General features: G+C 53.5%; 1 protein-coding gene across 8 annotated transcripts in view; it reads left to right on the top strand.

The window, feature by feature from the left end:
• Positions 1–17,602, top strand: part of PLEKHA6 (pleckstrin homology domain containing A6) — a 138,973-nt gene extending 121,371 nt beyond the window's left edge. For 4 of the 8 annotated variants that reach the window (XM_037067175.1, XM_037067178.1, XM_037067179.1 and 1 more), the window contains 13 exons: positions 23–118; positions 1,775–1,886; positions 2,449–2,588; positions 3,526–3,675; positions 4,945–5,074; positions 5,284–5,390; positions 6,254–6,430; positions 7,564–7,731; positions 7,808–7,941; positions 8,453–8,598; positions 12,879–13,002; positions 13,668–14,463; positions 14,523–17,602. In XM_037067175.1, coding sequence (XP_036923070.1) covers positions 23–118; positions 1,775–1,886; positions 2,449–2,588; positions 3,526–3,675; positions 4,945–5,074; positions 5,284–5,390; positions 6,254–6,430; positions 7,564–7,731; positions 7,808–7,941; positions 8,453–8,598; positions 12,879–12,994 — 1,476 coding nt within the window. In that variant the 3' untranslated portion in view covers positions 12,995–13,002; positions 13,668–14,463; positions 14,523–17,602. The remainder of the gene's footprint in view (positions 1–22; positions 119–1,774; positions 1,887–2,448; positions 2,589–3,525; positions 3,676–4,944; positions 5,075–5,283; positions 5,391–6,253; positions 6,431–7,563; positions 7,732–7,807; positions 7,942–8,452; positions 8,599–12,878; positions 13,003–13,667; positions 14,464–14,522) is intronic. The other 4 variants (XM_037067177.1, XM_037067181.1, XM_037067180.1 and 1 more) reach the window with 2 other exon arrangements.
• Positions 17,603–17,845: the final 243 nt, after the last annotated feature.

Raw genomic sequence — 17,845 nt, forward strand, 5'->3', positions numbered from 1 at the left:
TCAGCAAGCCCTCCCCCTGTAGGCCCTGACCAACAGCACCGTGGAGTATGAGAGCCTTGAGTCGGAGGTCTCTGCCCTGCATGACGACCTCTGGGAACAGCTCAATTTGGACATCCAGGTGAGAGGGTCCTGGCAGGTGGGGGTTAGTGTGCTTTGGGTCTTTCTTCCCTGTGCTTTGGCCAAAAGAGACCAGGGTGGCTTCCGTTCTTGCTTTAGAGATTTCAGAGTTAAGGTGAGGAGTTGGTTCTAAGACAAAGGACAAGGTTCAGAGCCCCTTAGGCAGATGCTAAATTTCAAGATGAAAATAATGTAGGTTCTTTATTTCCAAGAAATCACAGGGGATGGAGTCAAGTAGAAACATTGGAGCTTCAGTCAGACGTCAGGAGTTTCTTGACTGGAAGAACTTAACAGACGTGTAAATACAAGATAAATATGAATCTTTCATGACATCAGAAGTATAGCCAGCATGGAAGTGATGCACTTGGGTATTTTAAGATAGGAACTTAAAATGGTTCAAAACACTCTGGAGGCAGCAGGCTGGACACATGACCTTGGAGCACCTTGTTCTTTGCCTCCCTTTGTCTTGTCTCTACCCAGCACACACACCCCTCGCCTCCTCTCTGGCTAGTGCTGCAAGCCCTGTTTCTGTGGTGCAGTTGGAACCCTGGTTTCCCAGATTTTCCTCCTGTTCCCCTCCTGGTAACAACACTTTCCACACCAGCCTTGCAGCTGGTCAGGTCGGGGGGAGGTGAAGACCCTCCTGGTCCAGAGGACCCAAATGTCACCATGGTCTGCGAGCAGACTCCAGTGGGTAGGGTAGTGTTGTGATCAGGAGCACCGGCTCTTGGAACAAAAAGACCCCAGTTCAGATGTTGGTCTTATAACAGGTGGTTGGACTCAAGTCCCTTAGTCTCTAAAGTAGGGACAGCTGCTGTCCTCGCCTCATAGACTCCTTTGCCAAAAGGGGTTAGTCAAAGCACTTAACACAGTGCCTGGTATGGGGGAGCTAAATAAGCGGTAACTATTAGTTTTCAAAGAGTGGGTGCTGTAGTTGAATATAATTCATGAGTATTTAGGCATATGTTGGGTGTGGATATTATAGAAGAGCTGTTTGGATATGAAGAAAAACAGGAAACTTGGATCTCTTTCCCCTGGAGAATAGGCTACCATAAAACATTCATCTAAAAGGGTCTTTACTCCAAGACCACCCTGGCCTCCCTTGGAGGGGCTCTGAAGGGTGAGTCCTTACTCTCTTTTGGTCCTGAGTCCTCAGGTCGACCTAAAGGGGCTCTTTCCTGTGATGACTCGCAATTCACAGCTTTGTTTTATGGAAGCTGGGGAGGCAGAGGCTGCCTGTGAGAAAGGGAAATGTGCTGGAGGAGTGTGTGTGTGCTTCGGTATGTGTGTGTGCTGGAGGGGTGTGTGTGTTTGCTGGAGGGGTGTGTATTCTGGAGGATGTGTGTGTGTGTGCTGGGGTGGTATGTACGTTCTGGAGGGGTGTGTGTTCTGGAGGATGTGGTGTGTGCTGGAGGGGTGTGTGTGCTGGATGGGTGTGTGTGTTCTGGAGGATGTGGTGTGTGCTGGAGGGGTGTGTGTGCTGGAGGGGTGTGTGTGCTAGAGGGTGTGTGCGTGTAATTGTTTGCTGGAGGTATGTGTGTATTATATGTGCTTGCACGCGCAGGGCTCCTGTCACCTCTGGTTTAAGGGATGCAGGGAAAGGGCTGGGACACTCCTGGGCAGCCACCTCCTTTGACCGGCTCTGTGGCTATTTCAGAATGAGGTGCTCAACCGGCAGATCCAGAAGGAGATCTGGAGGATCCAGGATGTGATGGAGGGGCTTAGGAAGAATAACCCGTCTCGGGGCACAGACACGGCCAAGCACAGAGGTGGGCATCTCCCCACCAGCCTCTTGGGTTTCTGTCTTCACCAGAAACACTGAGGTGCCCAAAACCAGTCAGGACCTTGTGAGGGCTCCAGAATCTTCCTTGCCCCAGGCCCTGGGATGGTGGGTGGGACTCTCTTACCCCTTGTCCCGGAATAGACCACGCATACCGCTCAGAGATGCTGTTGGCTCTGGATACACTAGATCCCTCCCCAGAAAAGGTCAAAGAGCACCTCGGCCTCTCCAGCTGCTGAGCCCACAGAACCTTGGTGGTCTGAGACCTCTGCCTCGGAGTCTTCCTTCGGCCTTGGGACTTGGGGCGGACTTTCTTTGACATCTTGGGGGAGACAGTATTCTTCCACTATCTCCCCCTGTGCAGTACAATTCCCCAGCCTGTGAACCAGCCCTTGTAGGAGGTCCCTTTGGCCGGCCTGGGTGTCCCTGAGGGGTCACCTCCCTCCCAGGTCCTTGGATCCTTCCCTGCCTCCTTCACTTCCCTAGCCCATCCGTACTCCGAGCCACCCTCCTGCCCCATCCCTCATCTTTTTCCTCTCGTTTTCCCCAAGGAGGACTTGGCCCCTCGGCCACCTACAGCTCCAACAGCCCTGCCAGCCCTCTCAGCTCCGCCAGCCTCACCAGCCCCCTGAGCCCCTTTTCACTGGTGTCTGGCTCTCAGGGGTCCCCTACCAAGTCTGGGTCCAATGAGGTAAGCTGAGAAAATGGAGTAGAAGATAATTGGGGGAAGGGAGGACAGGTCCTCATCTGCCTGAAACTATGCAAATTCTGTGCTCATCTCCTCTCCAGAGGCCTCTAGGCCTTGTGCTGTGACGCTGTCTAAGGTAGCCGTTCACCTCCAGTGTGTAACCTTCTCTCCAGATTTCTCCTTTACCTGTTCTCATCTTCACCTGCCATCTCTAGCTTCTTGTCAGGGAAGTCTCTCCAAGAGCACCAGGAAGGGTAGCAAAGATGCCAGGCACTTTATAGTAATTTAAATCCAGGATTGCTCTGAGGAGTGAGAGGGTTGGGGGCTGGTGTAGGGAGCAGTCTGCTAGTCAGTCAGTCAGCAAGTGTTCATTGAGGCCCTGCTGTGGGCGACGGAGACAGGACCCTCTAGAAGGACACCCGCACATCCCAAGGCCTCCACTCAGGGAGCCCAGTGCCCAGTGGGGGCTGAGACTGAAATACAGTGAACAGCCTCGGGAATGTGGCAGTGTGTGTTTCAATGCCGAGCCATGTGGCTCAGACCACAAATGCTGATCTTCCGAAGAGAGGGTGGAACTTAAATTGGGCCCTGGAATGCTGGGACAGATAGAGGAACAAGCCATTGCAGGAGATGGTGGAAGACCAGGTACAGGGGTGAAAAGGTGTCCAGGGTGATGGTGAAGCAATGAGGAGAGAACTTTGGAGAAAAACTGGGGAGTGATGGGGAGGGTACCCAGGTGGGTGCTCGTTGGAGGAGAACCTGGAAGGCCCAGCTGAGAGTCAGCTCCACAGCTGCAGCTCCATTCAGGCCATAGGTGGGAGTTTGGTGGTCCAGGGCCCCCTGGGTCTCAGTGACGTTGTCTGCCTCTGCTAACACTCTTTTCTGCTCTCACAGTGGCTGCTCTTGCTCCTCCTAATGCTCTGGCTTCTCTCTGCCTCAGGAGCCCGGCCCACCACGGCCCCCCCTCCCCAAAGCCTACGTCCCCCTGGAGTCTCCTCCCACCGTGCCTCCACTCCCTAATGAGAGCCACTTCTGGCCATATCCCAACTCCCCTTCCTGGCACTGCGGTGGCGAGACAGCCAGGGGTCAGGTACCCAGCACCCTCGGGTCCTGGAGGGTAGGGTGGAGGGAATGGGACAAAAGGCCAGGTGAGGGGGCAAGGCAGGATGCTGAATCATTTCCGCATTCCAGTACTAATTTCCCTATACCTGAGTTTCTGCTGGACTCTCTGTCTAGTTGGACTCGGGACTAAGGAAAGGACAATTGAGACGCTCACACAGGCCTTCTTTTCCTCTTTTGCTTTCTGTGGACAATGGGGAAATGAGTCGCTCGCTGCCCTACCCGATGCCCAGGCCCAGGGGGGCCTTGGCTCCACGTGGTGGGATGACCCACCTTACCAGCATGACCAGCCGATGGGAATTGAGGGACACCCCACATACATACTGGTGCCATTCCAATTTGGGGCCGTTGTCCACCCCAGGCTCCAGTCCTCCCATGCTCTCTCTGTCTTCACCTTGTCTGTGTCCTCTCTGAGTCTTACCAGTCCCTGGAGTGTAACAATATAGGCCCCTCTCTCCCCTATTCTGCCTCCTTCTCTCGCCTGGATCCCTAGTGAAGATCCAGGAGAGGTGTGCATTTAGGCTTGGAAGAGGTTGCATGGTGAGTAGACAGAGTCCTGTGCCTAAAGCTGGTAAACTCATGTTCTCACCTCAGCTACTGGCATGTGTATAACCCTGAGGGTCTGCCCAGCGAAGCAGGCAGAGCAGGTAACAGCACCTCTGTTTTCCAGATGAAGGAAGGTGGAAGGACTTACCTGTACTCTCTAGCGGGGCTAGAGTGGAGGTTTCTGACTTCCGGCCTAGGCTTCTGTCTCTGTTTTCCACACCGAGGCCTAGGTTCTTTGACTGCACAGTGGAGGGTCAGGGGTGGGGTGCAAGGTCCTTTGTCATCTATGATTCTGTGAGCCACAAGCTAAGTGCCCCTTTCCTGCCCCCAGAATACTGGCACTGAAGTTCACCTGGTCCTTTTGCTCAAGTCTTGGGAGGATGCTGACAGAATCCTCAGAGACCCTTGGCCTTATTGCCCCCTCCTTTCTGGCTCACAGAAAGTCTGTGCTTCTTGGTGCTTGCTAAGGAGACCCGTCAGGTTGGGGGGCCACCTGGAGGTCCCCAAGAGGGCCTTGCGTTGGTCAGCCTAATGCCTCCCTGCCCCCTGCATAGCTGGCACACATAGAATACCCCTGTCCCCTTTGTTTTCAAGGGTTTGCACACCAGCCATTGCTAAACAAAGAATAATCACTTGGGGCCCGATTCCCGGCAGTTGCTCTAGCATTCAGCCTCTTCTCATTCTCTCTTCCCAGCCCAAGGCAAGCTATGAGCCAAGCAAAAAAGAGGGTCACCAGACATCACCCCCGGACACCTCTAGAGACATCAGCCTTGTGCCTACCAGGCAAGAGGTGGAGGTAGAGAAGCAGGCAGCTCTCAACAAAGGTACTTCCTGACCCATCTTCCCCTAGAAGTAAGGCTGAGGGTCAGAGAGGGGCCCAGGGAGGCGCTCACTCATTCCCAAAGAGAGTGCTTACCTGCCCAGGCCCTTCATCTCCACGGGGGTGAGACTGAGCCTCTCTGAGAAGCAGGCTCCCCAGTCTCTCTGCTCTCCTCTCTCTATGAGGCCCACTGGCTGCTCTGTCTCCCTGCAGTTGGCATTGTACCCCCGCGGACGAAGTCGCCCACTGATGAAGACATGACCCCGTCAGCGGTGGTGAGAAGGAATGCTAACAGGCTCACCAATGGTCTCTCTGCCCAGGTGAGTACATACCTGCAGGCTCTGGGGGCTCAGGTGGGCCTGAGCCCTGCTGGCAGCCCAGGGGCCTCTGTGGTTCCACCCCCCTGTCACCACTGTTCGAGAAACCCAGGGCTGGAGGCCGAACAAGCAGGAGGAGGGCAGCAGCCCCACTGGAGGAGGTCTTCTTCAAGGAGACGTGTCAAAGGACAAGGAATATGTGTACAACAATAATGAAAAATATTTAACAAAATTATGATGTGTCAGTGATGCAATACAAATATAGCAAAAACCAGTGGTCAGAGTGAAATGTGCTGCCCAGAGCAGTGTGTCAGTGCCTTGGTGCTGCTGGGAAGTGAACAGAACACCACAAACCTGGAAGCTTAAAGCAACAGAAGTTTTTATTTTCTCACAGTCATGGAGGCAGAGGCCTGCAGACAAGGTGTTGACAGGGTTGGCTCCCTTGGAGGCTGTGAGGGCCAGTCCACTGCGTGCCCCTCTCCCAGCCCATGGTCGCTGCTGGCAGTCCTTGGTGTCCTCTGACTCAAGGACTCATCACTCCAGCCTCTGCCTCCACCTTCACAGCACCTATTCCGTGTGTCTTCTCGTCTCCCCTAAGGATGCCCATTATTGGTTTCAGGGTCCACTCTGATTCAGGATGACCTCATTTGAGATCCTTTACTTAATTACACCTGCAAAGACCCTATTTCCTGATAAGGTCACATTCACAGGTACTGGGGGTCAGGACTTGGGCAGACCTTTTGGGGACCACTATTTAATTTACTACAGGCAAGCTTCCCAGAGAAGGAAAATGTCAAGGCATTAGGGCAGATGGAAAAGCTAGGTGGAGGGTGCGGCACCTGTCAGAGCCCTGTCTCCCACTGCAGCAGGAGCGCCCCAAGAGTGCTGTGTTCCCCAGCGAGGGCAAGGTCAAAATGAGCGTGGAGGAGCAGATTGACCGCATGCGGCGGCACCAGAGCGGCTCCATGAAGGAGAAGCGGAGAAGCCTGCAGCTCCCAGCCAGCCCGGCCCCCGACCCCAGCCCCCGGCCGGCCTACAAAGTAGTGAGTCCTCCAAGGCACCCACAGGCGTGACATCTGCCAACACTGCTCACTCCCAGGGTGCGGCCAGCCTGGGCTGGAGTAGTCGGGCATGGCCTGGGGTTTAGAAGAGGAGGGGACAGGGGAGGGCCCAGCTGGGCACCTAGGAGAATGGCGGAGGCTTCCGTCCACTGAGAAGAAAAGATCTTGCAACAAGTATTTCCTTTTTTGTGTTTAAAGAAAAAAAAGATCTTGCAACAAGTATTTCCTTTTTTGTGTTTAATTCACCAAAAGGAATGCCTTGATTGTTTTGGTTAACACATTGTAGAAAGTTCAGTTAACAGAGGCTAGTACAAAATCCAGCACCCAGAAGTAGCCATCACTTATACATGTCTCTAGGGCACTTTCTGTGTGCTTGGCGCTGGGCCGAGTGTCCTGAAGGTCACCATGGTGGCTCAGCAGTGCCTGGCGCAGTACAGCTCATAAATCCTCGTCATGTTGTCTCGTTTGGTCCTTCCAACAGCGCTGGCTTAGGGATTATCATGCCTGTTTTAGAGGTGGGGAAACAAAGTCACGGGAAATTAGGGGGGTCCTAGGCCACACAGCCACTAAGTGCAGAGCTAGGGGGAGCCCAAGGCATCTGCCTAATTTTTAAATTAAATATCTAAAATATTAAAATTATTTAAAAAATAATTTAAAACATTAAATATAAAAATTGGATATTTATTAAATATCTAAAATATTAATAAATAAAATATTTTAAAATTGAGGTCAGGACTTAGGCTGAAGTCAGCCTGCCTCCTGACCTCAAACAGTTTCCTTTCTGGTTAGTGGACTGGAACTTCTATAATACAAAATGATTGGAGATTAATGAAAGACACACTGAATCAACGGCCCCAAATAATATGTCACAGCAAGTGAGCAAAGGGCACAGCAGGATGGTTAGTGACAAGTGTTGGTAAGAGACCTTGGTGGAATTTTACCTCCAGGCCCTAGCAGGTGGGCAGGCTTTGCACAGGCAGGACGGAAGGACAGCTCTGCAGTGGGAGCGGTGGGGTGGCCGCCAGATCGGTGTGCCGGGTGGGGACAGCGAGGACACAGCATGGTGAGGGCTCCCTGGAGGCACCAGTAGCAGTGGAGGTGCCCATGTCCCCTAGGTGCGCCGTCACCGCAGCATACATGAGGTGGACATCTCCAACCTGGAGGCAGCCCTGCGGGCCGAAGAGTCTGGTGGGCAGGCCTATGAGACACCCAGGGAGGAAATTGCCCGACTTCGCAAGATGGAGCTGGAGCCCCAACACTATGACGTGGACATCAATAAGGAGGTGAGCAGAGTCCAGGGGGTGGAGAGGGGCAGAAGCCCTGTAGGGAATGAAGGCAGTAACCTTGGTCCCTCCACAGCTCTCCACCCCAGACAAAGTCCTCATCCCTGAGCGGTACATTGATCTGGAGCCTGACACTCCCCTGAGTCCTGAGGAGTTGAAGGAGAAGCAGAAGAAGGTGGAGAGGATCAAGACGCTCATTGCCAAGTCCAGGTAACTGGCCTGGGTAAACCTCTACTTCTGCCCACCTGGCACCTAGGACACCTGGGGCACAGGTGCCACTGACTCCAGCCCATGTCACTGGGGACCCTGAGCCTCCCCAGAATGGAGCAAATGGAGGCAGTGGCTCAGGGCAGCGAACTGGCCCCAGCCCTGCGGCCAGGGCAGTGAAGGTGCCCGTGGGTACCTGAAGGACCGCTGAGCTTGAGCACACACTCTCATCAAGACAAGCTGATGGGCTGCCCTCCCATGACTTCTTCTCCCCTTCGAGGCAGCCCTGATTTTTCACTTGAACCTTCCAGTTCACTTTAAAACATTGTGGGTAGGGGTCCCAACATGTGTTTTGCCAGGTCCCACTCCCCTGGGGACAGCCTTGTTGGGGACCAGAGTCTGCAATGCCCTTTCCCCTCCTCACCCCCACCAACCTCAGTTCACACATTCCCCCCATGAGCCAATTGGACCATCCTGTCCCCCCCACCATGTCTGTGTGTCTGTGCCTCTTCAGTATGCAGAACATGGTGCCTGTCGGCGAGGGGGACCTTGTGGACGTACCCCAGGACTCAGAGAGCCAGCTGCAGGAGCAGGAGAAGCGGATTGAAATCTCCTGTGCCCTGGCGACCGAGGCCTCCCGCAGGGGCCGCATGCTGTCTGGTGAGAGGGGCTGGGCCTCGCTCTGCCAGGGAGAACGGTTGACCATGTGCAGGGGAGGAGCCGCGGTGCTACCAGGGGTCAGAGAGAGAGAGGAACAGGGCGAGGGAGCAGTTCCGCAAGGTCAGGATGAGCACCCGTTGAGCACCACGCACTGTGCTAGGCTCGGGGTGCACAGGGGCCAGAGTTGCTGATGTGCAGGGGCTCAGAGCCGTGATGACCCTCCTGGGCCCTGTATGGAGGAATGGCTGAGGCTGTGTGGGGAGTAAGGGAGCCATTCTCCCTGGGCAGGTTGGAAAAGGCACAGAGAAAGGTGATAACTGACTTGATTGGTGTGAGGGCCAGGTATTCCAGGGTACCCTTTCATTTCCCATCCTTGCTGCATGCAGAGAGGAAGAATAAGAGAAGACGGTGCAGGTAACAAGGAGCTGAGAGTGATACGATCACCCCTTTGGCTACTGACCCCATTCCACTTTTCTGCTAAGAAATGATGGTCTGAGGAATTGACTTCACACTGGTACAAAGGGCAGTAGGGACCAAATGGACACTGTGAGGTTAAGGTCAACAGGACTAACTTCTGCTTAGCCTGAGTCATCACCTGGAGTAAATCAGAGTGTGGTTGGCAAGGAGGAAGTGGATGAAGTTGGGAAGAATTAAAGAGATTCTGTGTGAATGGGAGCATGAAAGGTAGAGGAAGGACAGTGGTTGAGTCATGAAGATTGGGAGGTGAAATATTTTCTTCCCATCAAAATAAGGTGTTAAGGAGGGGAGGGAGAGGGAGGGCTTTGAAGGCAAGTCAAGAGTGATGCCCTGGAAGGATGTGAGGTTGGATGACTTTGGTCAAGGAAGCAGAGACAGGGGTGCTGGCCACAGTGACAGCAGCCTGGCTGAGAGTCGGGCCACAAGCAGGTAAAGATGGTGGCCAGGAGCATGTTAGTGATTAAGAGGGTTCAAGTTCTGGCTCTCTGGGGCTCCAGCTCCTCATCTGTAAAGTTCAAATCAAAATACTTGTTTGGTCGTGTGCATAGTGGACACTGTGTGCTGAACACCCAGCATAGTGCCAGGTACTCGGCAAGTGCCGGTGGAGGCTGGCCTGCAGCGGGAGCGATGGCACTGGGTGACGTTGGTGGCGCAGGTGCAACAGCGGTAGCTGATGTGGAAACAGGGACCCTTTGTGCTTTTTCTAGCTATTTTAATATGGATATTCTCAGAAACCAGGGGCTTTAGGCCACAATGAAGGGGCTTTAAGTAAGCCTTAGGGAAGAACCTGCTGGCACTTCAGTTATAATGGAGACTAGCTGGTGGCCAGGGGAAGTCCCTGGAGATATATCAGAAGAAGGCGATCAGTGGGTTGGACTTGGGGGCAAGAGAAGGGTGGGCCTTATGGAGCCCATCCTATAGCCAAAGGCAGCAGAACCAGTTCAGCGTCAAGGAGGCCTTTGTCAAATGTCCCTGTAGTTTAGCTGTGAAATGAACTTGAACCCTCCAAAGATCAAATTCTGCATGCTCTGAGCATAAGGAAACTTCCTGTTTCACGGGTTAGAGCATACAACACTGTTTTAATACTTCCCTCTGCCCCACCCCAGCCCCTGGCTCACTCTACTACAGTTCCCCAGCCAAAAGTGCCACGGAAACAAAACTCACCTGGTGTATCCGATTCCCCTTCCCTACACACCAGCTTCCATTTCGGGGTCTGTGCACTGAAAGCAAATGGTTACCTGACTTTTGCCAAAACACCAATTATGTAAAAAATGGCCGTGGCAGGGCCAGCCCTCAGACTTAGCCCACTGTCCCCACCGCCCACGGTCCACGGCCCAGGTCCCTGGAGCTGCAGATCTGCCAGGCACAGCGAGGACCGTTCCCAGGTGCACAGTGTGGGCGTAGGTCCACGCTGGGGCCTGTGCACACCGGGTGCTGGGTGCGGTCGTGAGGACAGTGCAGCAGACCAGGGTGCAGAGTTAGCACCTGAGTGTGCGTGGGTGGCATGGATGGTGTGGTCCGTGATGAGTGTTGCAGCATGTGGCAGGAACATGCGATGTGAGCAGACCCAGTTGCGTGGTGTATGGGAAGATGTGGCAGCACTCAGTTTGTATGTGTAGCCTGAGGTCATGTGCAGTGTCTGTAGATACACGTGTTTTTGTGTGTATTCAAGTGTATGGTGCCTGGGGGAAGGAATGTTTGCGTACAAATACAGGGGGGTGTGTGTGTCTGTGTGCGTGTGTGCAAAATGTCTATGGGTGCTGTGTGGAGACCCGTTACTGGGGGGCACAAGTGGTATTTGGTGAGCCATTGGAGCATGGACACTTGTATGTGGGGGCATAGTCCAAAGGTGGAGGCAGAGTCTGTGAACACATGTGTGCACGTGTGACTGGCCCTGTCCGCAGTGTGGGGACGGTAGCAGGTATGTGCGTGTGTTGTGCAGTGTGCACACATCTCGATATTCACGAGCCCCTGCCTGTGTGTGCAGTCTGAGGGAGAGCACAGTCTCGTGAATGTGAGTACATGTGACTGGTTACTTGTGCGTGCAGATGTGTACTTGTGAACACACAATTATAACTTCACATCTGTCCAGTACATACTTCACACATATATGAATTTTAATGATTTCAATGGATGTATTTCTAATAATATATACTTAGGACTTCTCTGCCTTCTTAAGTAGGGTACGCTCAACATAATTAATCTTCCTTGCTCTTGCTTCTGTAGTATCATCGTATATACCCTTATTTTGCATACCTCTGTTGAAGGGATGCCGTTAGGGGCGGTAATTGGTTCAGATCCACTCATGGCTAATTAAATATTCCCAAACTGTTGCACATTTAAAATTATTATGTTTACTTTTTACAAAAGATTTTCTCTCTTCAGTTGTACCTTCTTATGGATGTCAGTGGGCCTCTTGCTTCCTCTCTCTTAGAATGTTCTTGTTTTACTTCTCCCATGGGTTAGAAACCCCGCCCGTCAACACCTACTAGAACTGTGTATAAACACGGGTGGCTGACTCCAAGGAGCTCTCCCATGAGTGAAGTGTAAGAGCTTCACCACGTGTACATCGTACCTTCTACCTGGCCCCCTGGAGCTAGCCCTGCCCTAGCGTTTCAGTTTTTGACTGTTTGAGAAGCTGAGGTTGCCAGAGGACTAACCGCCGTGATGCAGGCATGCACAGCAGTGTGTGTTTCAGAAGCATTTGTGATGGGTCTGTACGTGAACTTGTAGGTGTGTTGGGTCCCTGTGGAAGTGCAGAAACACACACGTATCTGGTAAAGATACAGCTTTGCTGGGTCCCATGCACGACGCCTCTGTTGTGCGTGGGCAGACATAACCTCCCGCTCGTAGGAGAGTTCCCAGTCTTTGCTACCTGTGTGTGTGTGCAAGGGGATGGGCGGCAGGCTGGCCCTTTGTCCTACGCAGAGGGCAGGGAAGGTGAGGAGGTCCAAGGCAAGGTGGGGAGGGAGTTGATGCCAGGACGCCTCTCCTGCCGCAAGCATGTGTGACCCTGGCTGAGGTCTGGCTCTTCTCTCCTCCCGAGTGAGGACATTTTCTCCGTCCCCCTCCTGCCTCAGAGCTGGGCAAAGGGTGCCTAAGGGCCCAAGATTGCACAGAGCTGGTCCTGATAGTCCAGCTCCCGTCTCGTTGTTCTCAACCTGGTAATACAGTAAAATCTCATTAATTCAAAGTCACCACTTTGGTTTGTAACGATTTGCCCAGGGGTGGAGGGGTTGAACAAGGGGTCTTGAGTTGCAGCCTGGCCCAGGCTGAGCCCTCAAGCCTAGGTATCGGAACTCACTCTCAGCCTCTCAGAAAGCTCCATTGTACTGGAATTGAGTAACAAACGGGGTGATCACTTCACTTGGATCTAGTCACAAATGGGGGCCTGATGATTTGGATTGGTGTGATTTTACTGTACTGTTAATCATTATCATAGCAATATCACCGTAGATAAGGTGCCATCCCCTATTCTATCCATACAAGAGTGGAGAGGTGTGCAAACCTCCCTATCATCCCAAAGGCAGGGGAGCCTTAGGCCCAGAGCGGCCAGGCCTTGCCCACCACCACAGTCACACTGGTTCTCAGAAGAGCCCAGATCTGCCAGGTCTCCTCCGAGGTCCCATGCTCTCCCCCACGGCACCTGGAACAAGGCTGGCCCTGCCTTAGCTCGAGCAGGTCCCCAGGCTCAGCTCTCCTTTCCGCTTACCTCCTGCCCTACCTCCCGCCCACCTGGAGGAGGGCTTCACCTGCTCACCCCACCCACCCTGATTCACTTCCCTGTTCATTTCTGTTTCCAGTGCAATGCTCCACCCCAAGCCCTCCCACCTCCCCTGCTTCCCTGACTTCACCAGCCAACCCCCTACCGTCTGAATCCCCACGGGGCGCCGACAGCAGCCACACCATGCGGGTCTGAGCTCTGACGTAAGCACTCCTCTACTGTGTTTCACCCCACCGCCCCCCACCCCCGGAGTGGGAGCCCCGCCCTCGCCCTCGCCCCACCGAGCCATCTGCACCGCCTCATTCCAGCATTGCTTCCCCCTGGCCCCAGCGCCCGCGCCGCTCTCTCCTCGCCAGCCCTTTGCTTGAGCCCCCTTGTCCCTGTGCTGCGCTGCGCTAGGGCCGGCTGGCGGGCTGCGGCTTGGATGCTGCGATGCCAACAGGCTTTGCTTCCCGGAAAGCAGACAGGGAACAGAGCTGAGGTCTCCCTTGTCCGCTCTTGGGAAGGGACTCCTCAGACACCCCCTGCTGTCCTCCTGTCAGCCCACAAGCCTTCCATCTGTTGAGATACACAGCAGCCCTGCCTCAGGGGCACCCAGAAGCTGTTTCTCCCAGACCTTACCGTAAATTAAAATAACATCGGAATCTATAGCCAAAAGCTGTGCACCATCCTTACCTCTAGCACACAGCCACTCAGTATCAGGCAAGTGGAGAAGCATGTCCACGTCTAGGTATTTCTGCCCTTCTCTCAGGGTCGAGGGCGTGGGTTCCCACAAGGCCTTCACAGACAGAGTGGTCTCTCTGCTGGAAAGATTGTCTGAGGTCTGCTCTGTGAGGCACCTTTCTTACCCGAGTTATCTCTTCTTCAGTGCAAGCCCAGGCTGCCGCCAACGCTGTGAAGCTCCCCAGAGCCACCTGCTGAAGCCCTCCTCTGCCCTCCTGAGGTCTTGGCCCCACCCCGGCCCCAGCCCCTGGGCACCCGTGGGAAAACTGCCAGCTGCCAGGGCTGCTGCCAAGAGGAACGCAGGTGCTTCGGTGTCCACACACCTGCCACACCTGGCCCTGAAGCCCTCACTACGGGGATGGTGGTCCTCAGCCAAAGTCCAAGATGGTGGGGTGGGGAGCATCCTGTCTGATGCCCCAGTCACAGGGAGCCTGGGCCTGACTCTGGCTGGGGTTGTGATGGCCCCACTAGAACATTCCCTGATGGAGAAGACACCGTGGTGGGAAAGATGCTCTGGGTTACCTTAGGTTAGGACTAGAGGTGAAGAGAAGGTGAGCACTCTGCCTCGTCCAGCCCTTCTTGACAGGAAGGGCAGCACCTACCATCGTCCTCTTCCCCCATCTGCCCCCCCCCACACTGCCCCAGCTATACCCAAGGCTTTGACATTTCTGCTTATGGGTGCTCCTTCACAGTTCAGTGGAGACTGGCCACACTGCTTGAGCCAAAGACAAGGTGCCGAGAGATGGGGAGACTCCCAGGCCCCCAGAGGTGGTGGTGCAGGCTGGGAAAGAGAGCAGCAGGTCTGTGCAGGGTCTGGAGGAAGTTGGGAGGGGAGCAGAGAGGAAGGGAGAGGTCCTGGAAAAGGGAGGGAAAGAAGCAGCGGGACTCATTTGCAAGTAAGAGGATAGAGATGGAAGTGGGGGTGGGAATGGTTTCCTGAGGTGAGCCTGAGCATGGTGCCAGGGACAGTGCCAAGTGGGGGTGGGAATGGTTTCCTGAGGTGAGCCTGAGCATGGTGCCAGGGACAGTGCCAGGCTGTTGGCTCAGCCCTTCCCACCCCGTTCCCAGGGTCAGCGGGCCTGCTGATGCCAGGGCCCCAGGAGGCCTCACCAGTGAGTGCATGGTTGCCTTCAGCTGAAGCACTTGGCACGGGGATCTGGGTTGGGAGTGAGGGGGCTGGTAGGACAGCCTGGGGCGTAGATGGCCCTTCGTAGGTCTGGGCCCAGCATGTGTCTTCCCTCCTGGTCTTGGGAACAGAGAGAAGGACCTGTCTTATGCAGGGTGTGGTCAGCTTTGGGATCTTTCCTAACTGTGTTTTGTGACCTTACTGGAATGTGCTGTGGGCCAGCGAGAGCATGTTCAGCGAGAGGGAATGCAGTCTGAACCTGGGAGGCCAGGCTCCAGGCCCCACGTCCCAGGCATCCCAGGTGAAGACCAGCTGAGGCTCTTCCAGAGATCCTTCTAGGTTGGCTCTTTTGGGATCCACCTGCCCAGGGAGACCTGTGGGGGAGAGACAGAAGCAAATGCATTCTTCTCTGTGTCACCCACCTTGAGATGAGTGTAGCCAGAGGAGAAGAAGGGGAGAGGGTGCAACCGAGCCGCCTTGGTCCCCAGGCCTTCTCTTTGCCAGAGCCACTGTCCTGAGACTCCAGCCTGACCTCCAGCAGCCCCGAGAACGACTCTTTTACCTTCCACAAATTCTTCCACAAATTCTTCTCCACTCCTTCAGGGCTGGGACAGTTACTGGTTCATATGCAAGTAAAGATGACAGTTCATTCAAAAAACACTTACTGAGCACCTTTTACATACCAGGCACTATTCTAGGTACTTAGGATGGTCTCCTGCTTCTGGGGGGTTACAGACCAGGGGGATTCCACTTGTCCTCACTTCTAGCAGGTTTGGGGCTGCATGTCTCATCATTAGCACAGCTCAAGCACCCCAAACTGTCCTTTCTGCCCCGGGTTGGCAGGTGGGGTTGGCTCTGAGGTAACCCTCTTCCTCTTTCCCCACACCTTTCTCCATCCACAAGACACAGATTTTTCAGGGCCTTCCATGCCTTCCCCTTCATTTGTCTATCTCTCCTTTTTTAAAAAAATTATATTTTAAGAAATATATGTAAAGTACCAAGGATTAATGTCTATATGTCTGTCACCTCTCTCAGCTCTTATTTCATAAAGCTGGCCCTTTATGTTGCTTTACATGCCTTAATATATGTTTTATGGAAATTATACATATTATAGATATATATGTAATATATATATATATTTGTTTGGATGTCTGATCCTTTCCTAGAACTGCCTGGGCTCATTTTTTTTTTTTTTTTTTTTTTTTACTTTCCATACCATTCCCAGCATGTTGCAGCTGTACCCCATGCCTTTTGATCCAAAGAAGGGGAAAGAAAGACTTATTTTAAGACAGATTGATTTTACGCTTTAATTATAAAGCAAATCTATTTTCAAGTGTGCAATGTCTGAATGGACTTGGTGACAAATGTGAGGAAACTGGGGTGGCTGCCCCTAGGCCCAGCCCTCCACCTTCCCTCTGCCCAGCAGCCCCCTTCTACCCATCCTTCCTCCCGGTCTGCACGGGGCCGGCCCCAGAGCTCACCCAGAGAACATCTTGCCAGGGAAGGACACTCTCTGGGAAGTCCTGGTCTAAGGATTTGATTACACCGTCCACTCTTGATGACCCTCTAGGGTTGTCGGACGTGCCTCCGCCAGAGGAAAGTGTTTATGAGTGTTCAGAGGCACGCCCATGCAGGCACCAACTGCTAGATGCGCTCTGGAACCTCCTCCCCGATCACTGCTGGAAGGGGCGGGCAGCTTCATGGGAGCCTGTGCCAAACAGCACCGACAATGTCAGTCTGTTCCTTGATGGACCCAGGGTATGGAGCAAAGGCCAAAGGACATGGTTTGGGATTCCGGTCCTTCTGCGCAGACTGTTCAAGTTCCTTGGACTTCTCACACTCCATTTCACTTGCCCTCTCTCTAGTCTGGTCACGTCTGTGGCATCTGTTTCTCTCTGGGACCACCTGTTGTTAAGGGCCTGGTACCTCGGTCTGGCATCCAGACTGCAAAGTCAGCTTCTGGGCTGAGGCGGGTCCCACGTATGATGTAGCAGCTCAGCCTTGGCCACGGACCCCAGGGCTTTTCTGCAGCCGGCTGTCCCTGGGTGCTGAACGGAGCCAGCTCAGCCTTCCAAACTGCTTATTAACTGTGAAAGTGGGCAGCTTTTGCTTTTACAGATTTAGGAAAGATGGAAATCTTGTGTCCAGATCTGGAATCTGGGGGTTTGGAACCTAGCACAGAGCTCCTGCCAGCACTAGAAGCCTGACCTCCCAACTTTTGACACTTACTGGCCCCAGTTCCCAGCCTACAGCATCTTGCAGTGAATGAATGGGGCCCAGATGGAGGCCCAGGACTGAGTAACCCACCTGGGTATAGTCCTAGTTACTAATTCAGATCCTTCCCAATTAGCACATTACCTCCCTGATCCATAGCCAAGAGGCTGCAATCAAATATTGCTACTGTCACTTTAAAGATTTTCTGAGGTTGTGAGCTGTGCACATTTGCCCTTCGGCCTTGGTGAGAGGCATGTTCTTGGGGCAGGGCTGAAACAGCAGGAGGAAACCAGTTCCTTTCCCCTCTGGCCACTGCCCCCAACCAGGAAGCTCTTAAAACTAAGGAAAAATATGAAATATACATATATCCATATAGCTATTTATGCACATATTGGGGCCAATCTGATTTGCTAGTATTAGACAACAAACCATGCAAGGAAATGTATGATCTCCTTGTCTTTATTTAGTATAAAAGTGACCTTAGAAGGAGAGTTAAGGTTAAATAGAGGGCATCTCTGTCAGGGGAATGAACAGCTGTCGCAGCCCTTTAGCATCTTTCTAGCCGTCAGGTCTCCTCCCCCCAGGGAGGGGCACCCTGACTGACAGTCTAGCCATCGGGTCTGCTCTCAGCAGCATTCTTTTTAGAAAAAGGGACTGAAGAACCCCGCGTGAGATCTGCATTTGTATATTGCAAGTTTGTATAAACCCAGTGCAGGAAATAAAATGGTTCGTACAAGTGGTGCGTCTCTCACATTCTGTGTCCATGTCTGCCTTTGGCAGGCCTCAGGGTTCGTGGTAATTTATGAGGGCCCCGGGGCCAGGCCTTCCTAAGAGCAGAGCTGGGTTTAAAGCACGTGTACCCCCAGCCCAGCCCTCTGCATCAGGCTGCATCCCCTGCCCAGGCAGCAAATCCAGCGTTCTCTGTGCACCTCCCTGTACACCAGGCTTGATGGCATGCTGCCAACACCGCGGTCATCTTTTTG

Source organism: Sturnira hondurensis, unplaced genomic scaffold (assembly GCF_014824575.4).
Source record: "Sturnira hondurensis isolate 20B ecotype Veracruz unplaced genomic scaffold, ASM1482457v3 Scaffold0017082, whole genome shotgun sequence".
Taxonomy (NCBI): Eukaryota; Metazoa; Chordata; class Mammalia; order Chiroptera; family Phyllostomidae; genus Sturnira; species Sturnira hondurensis.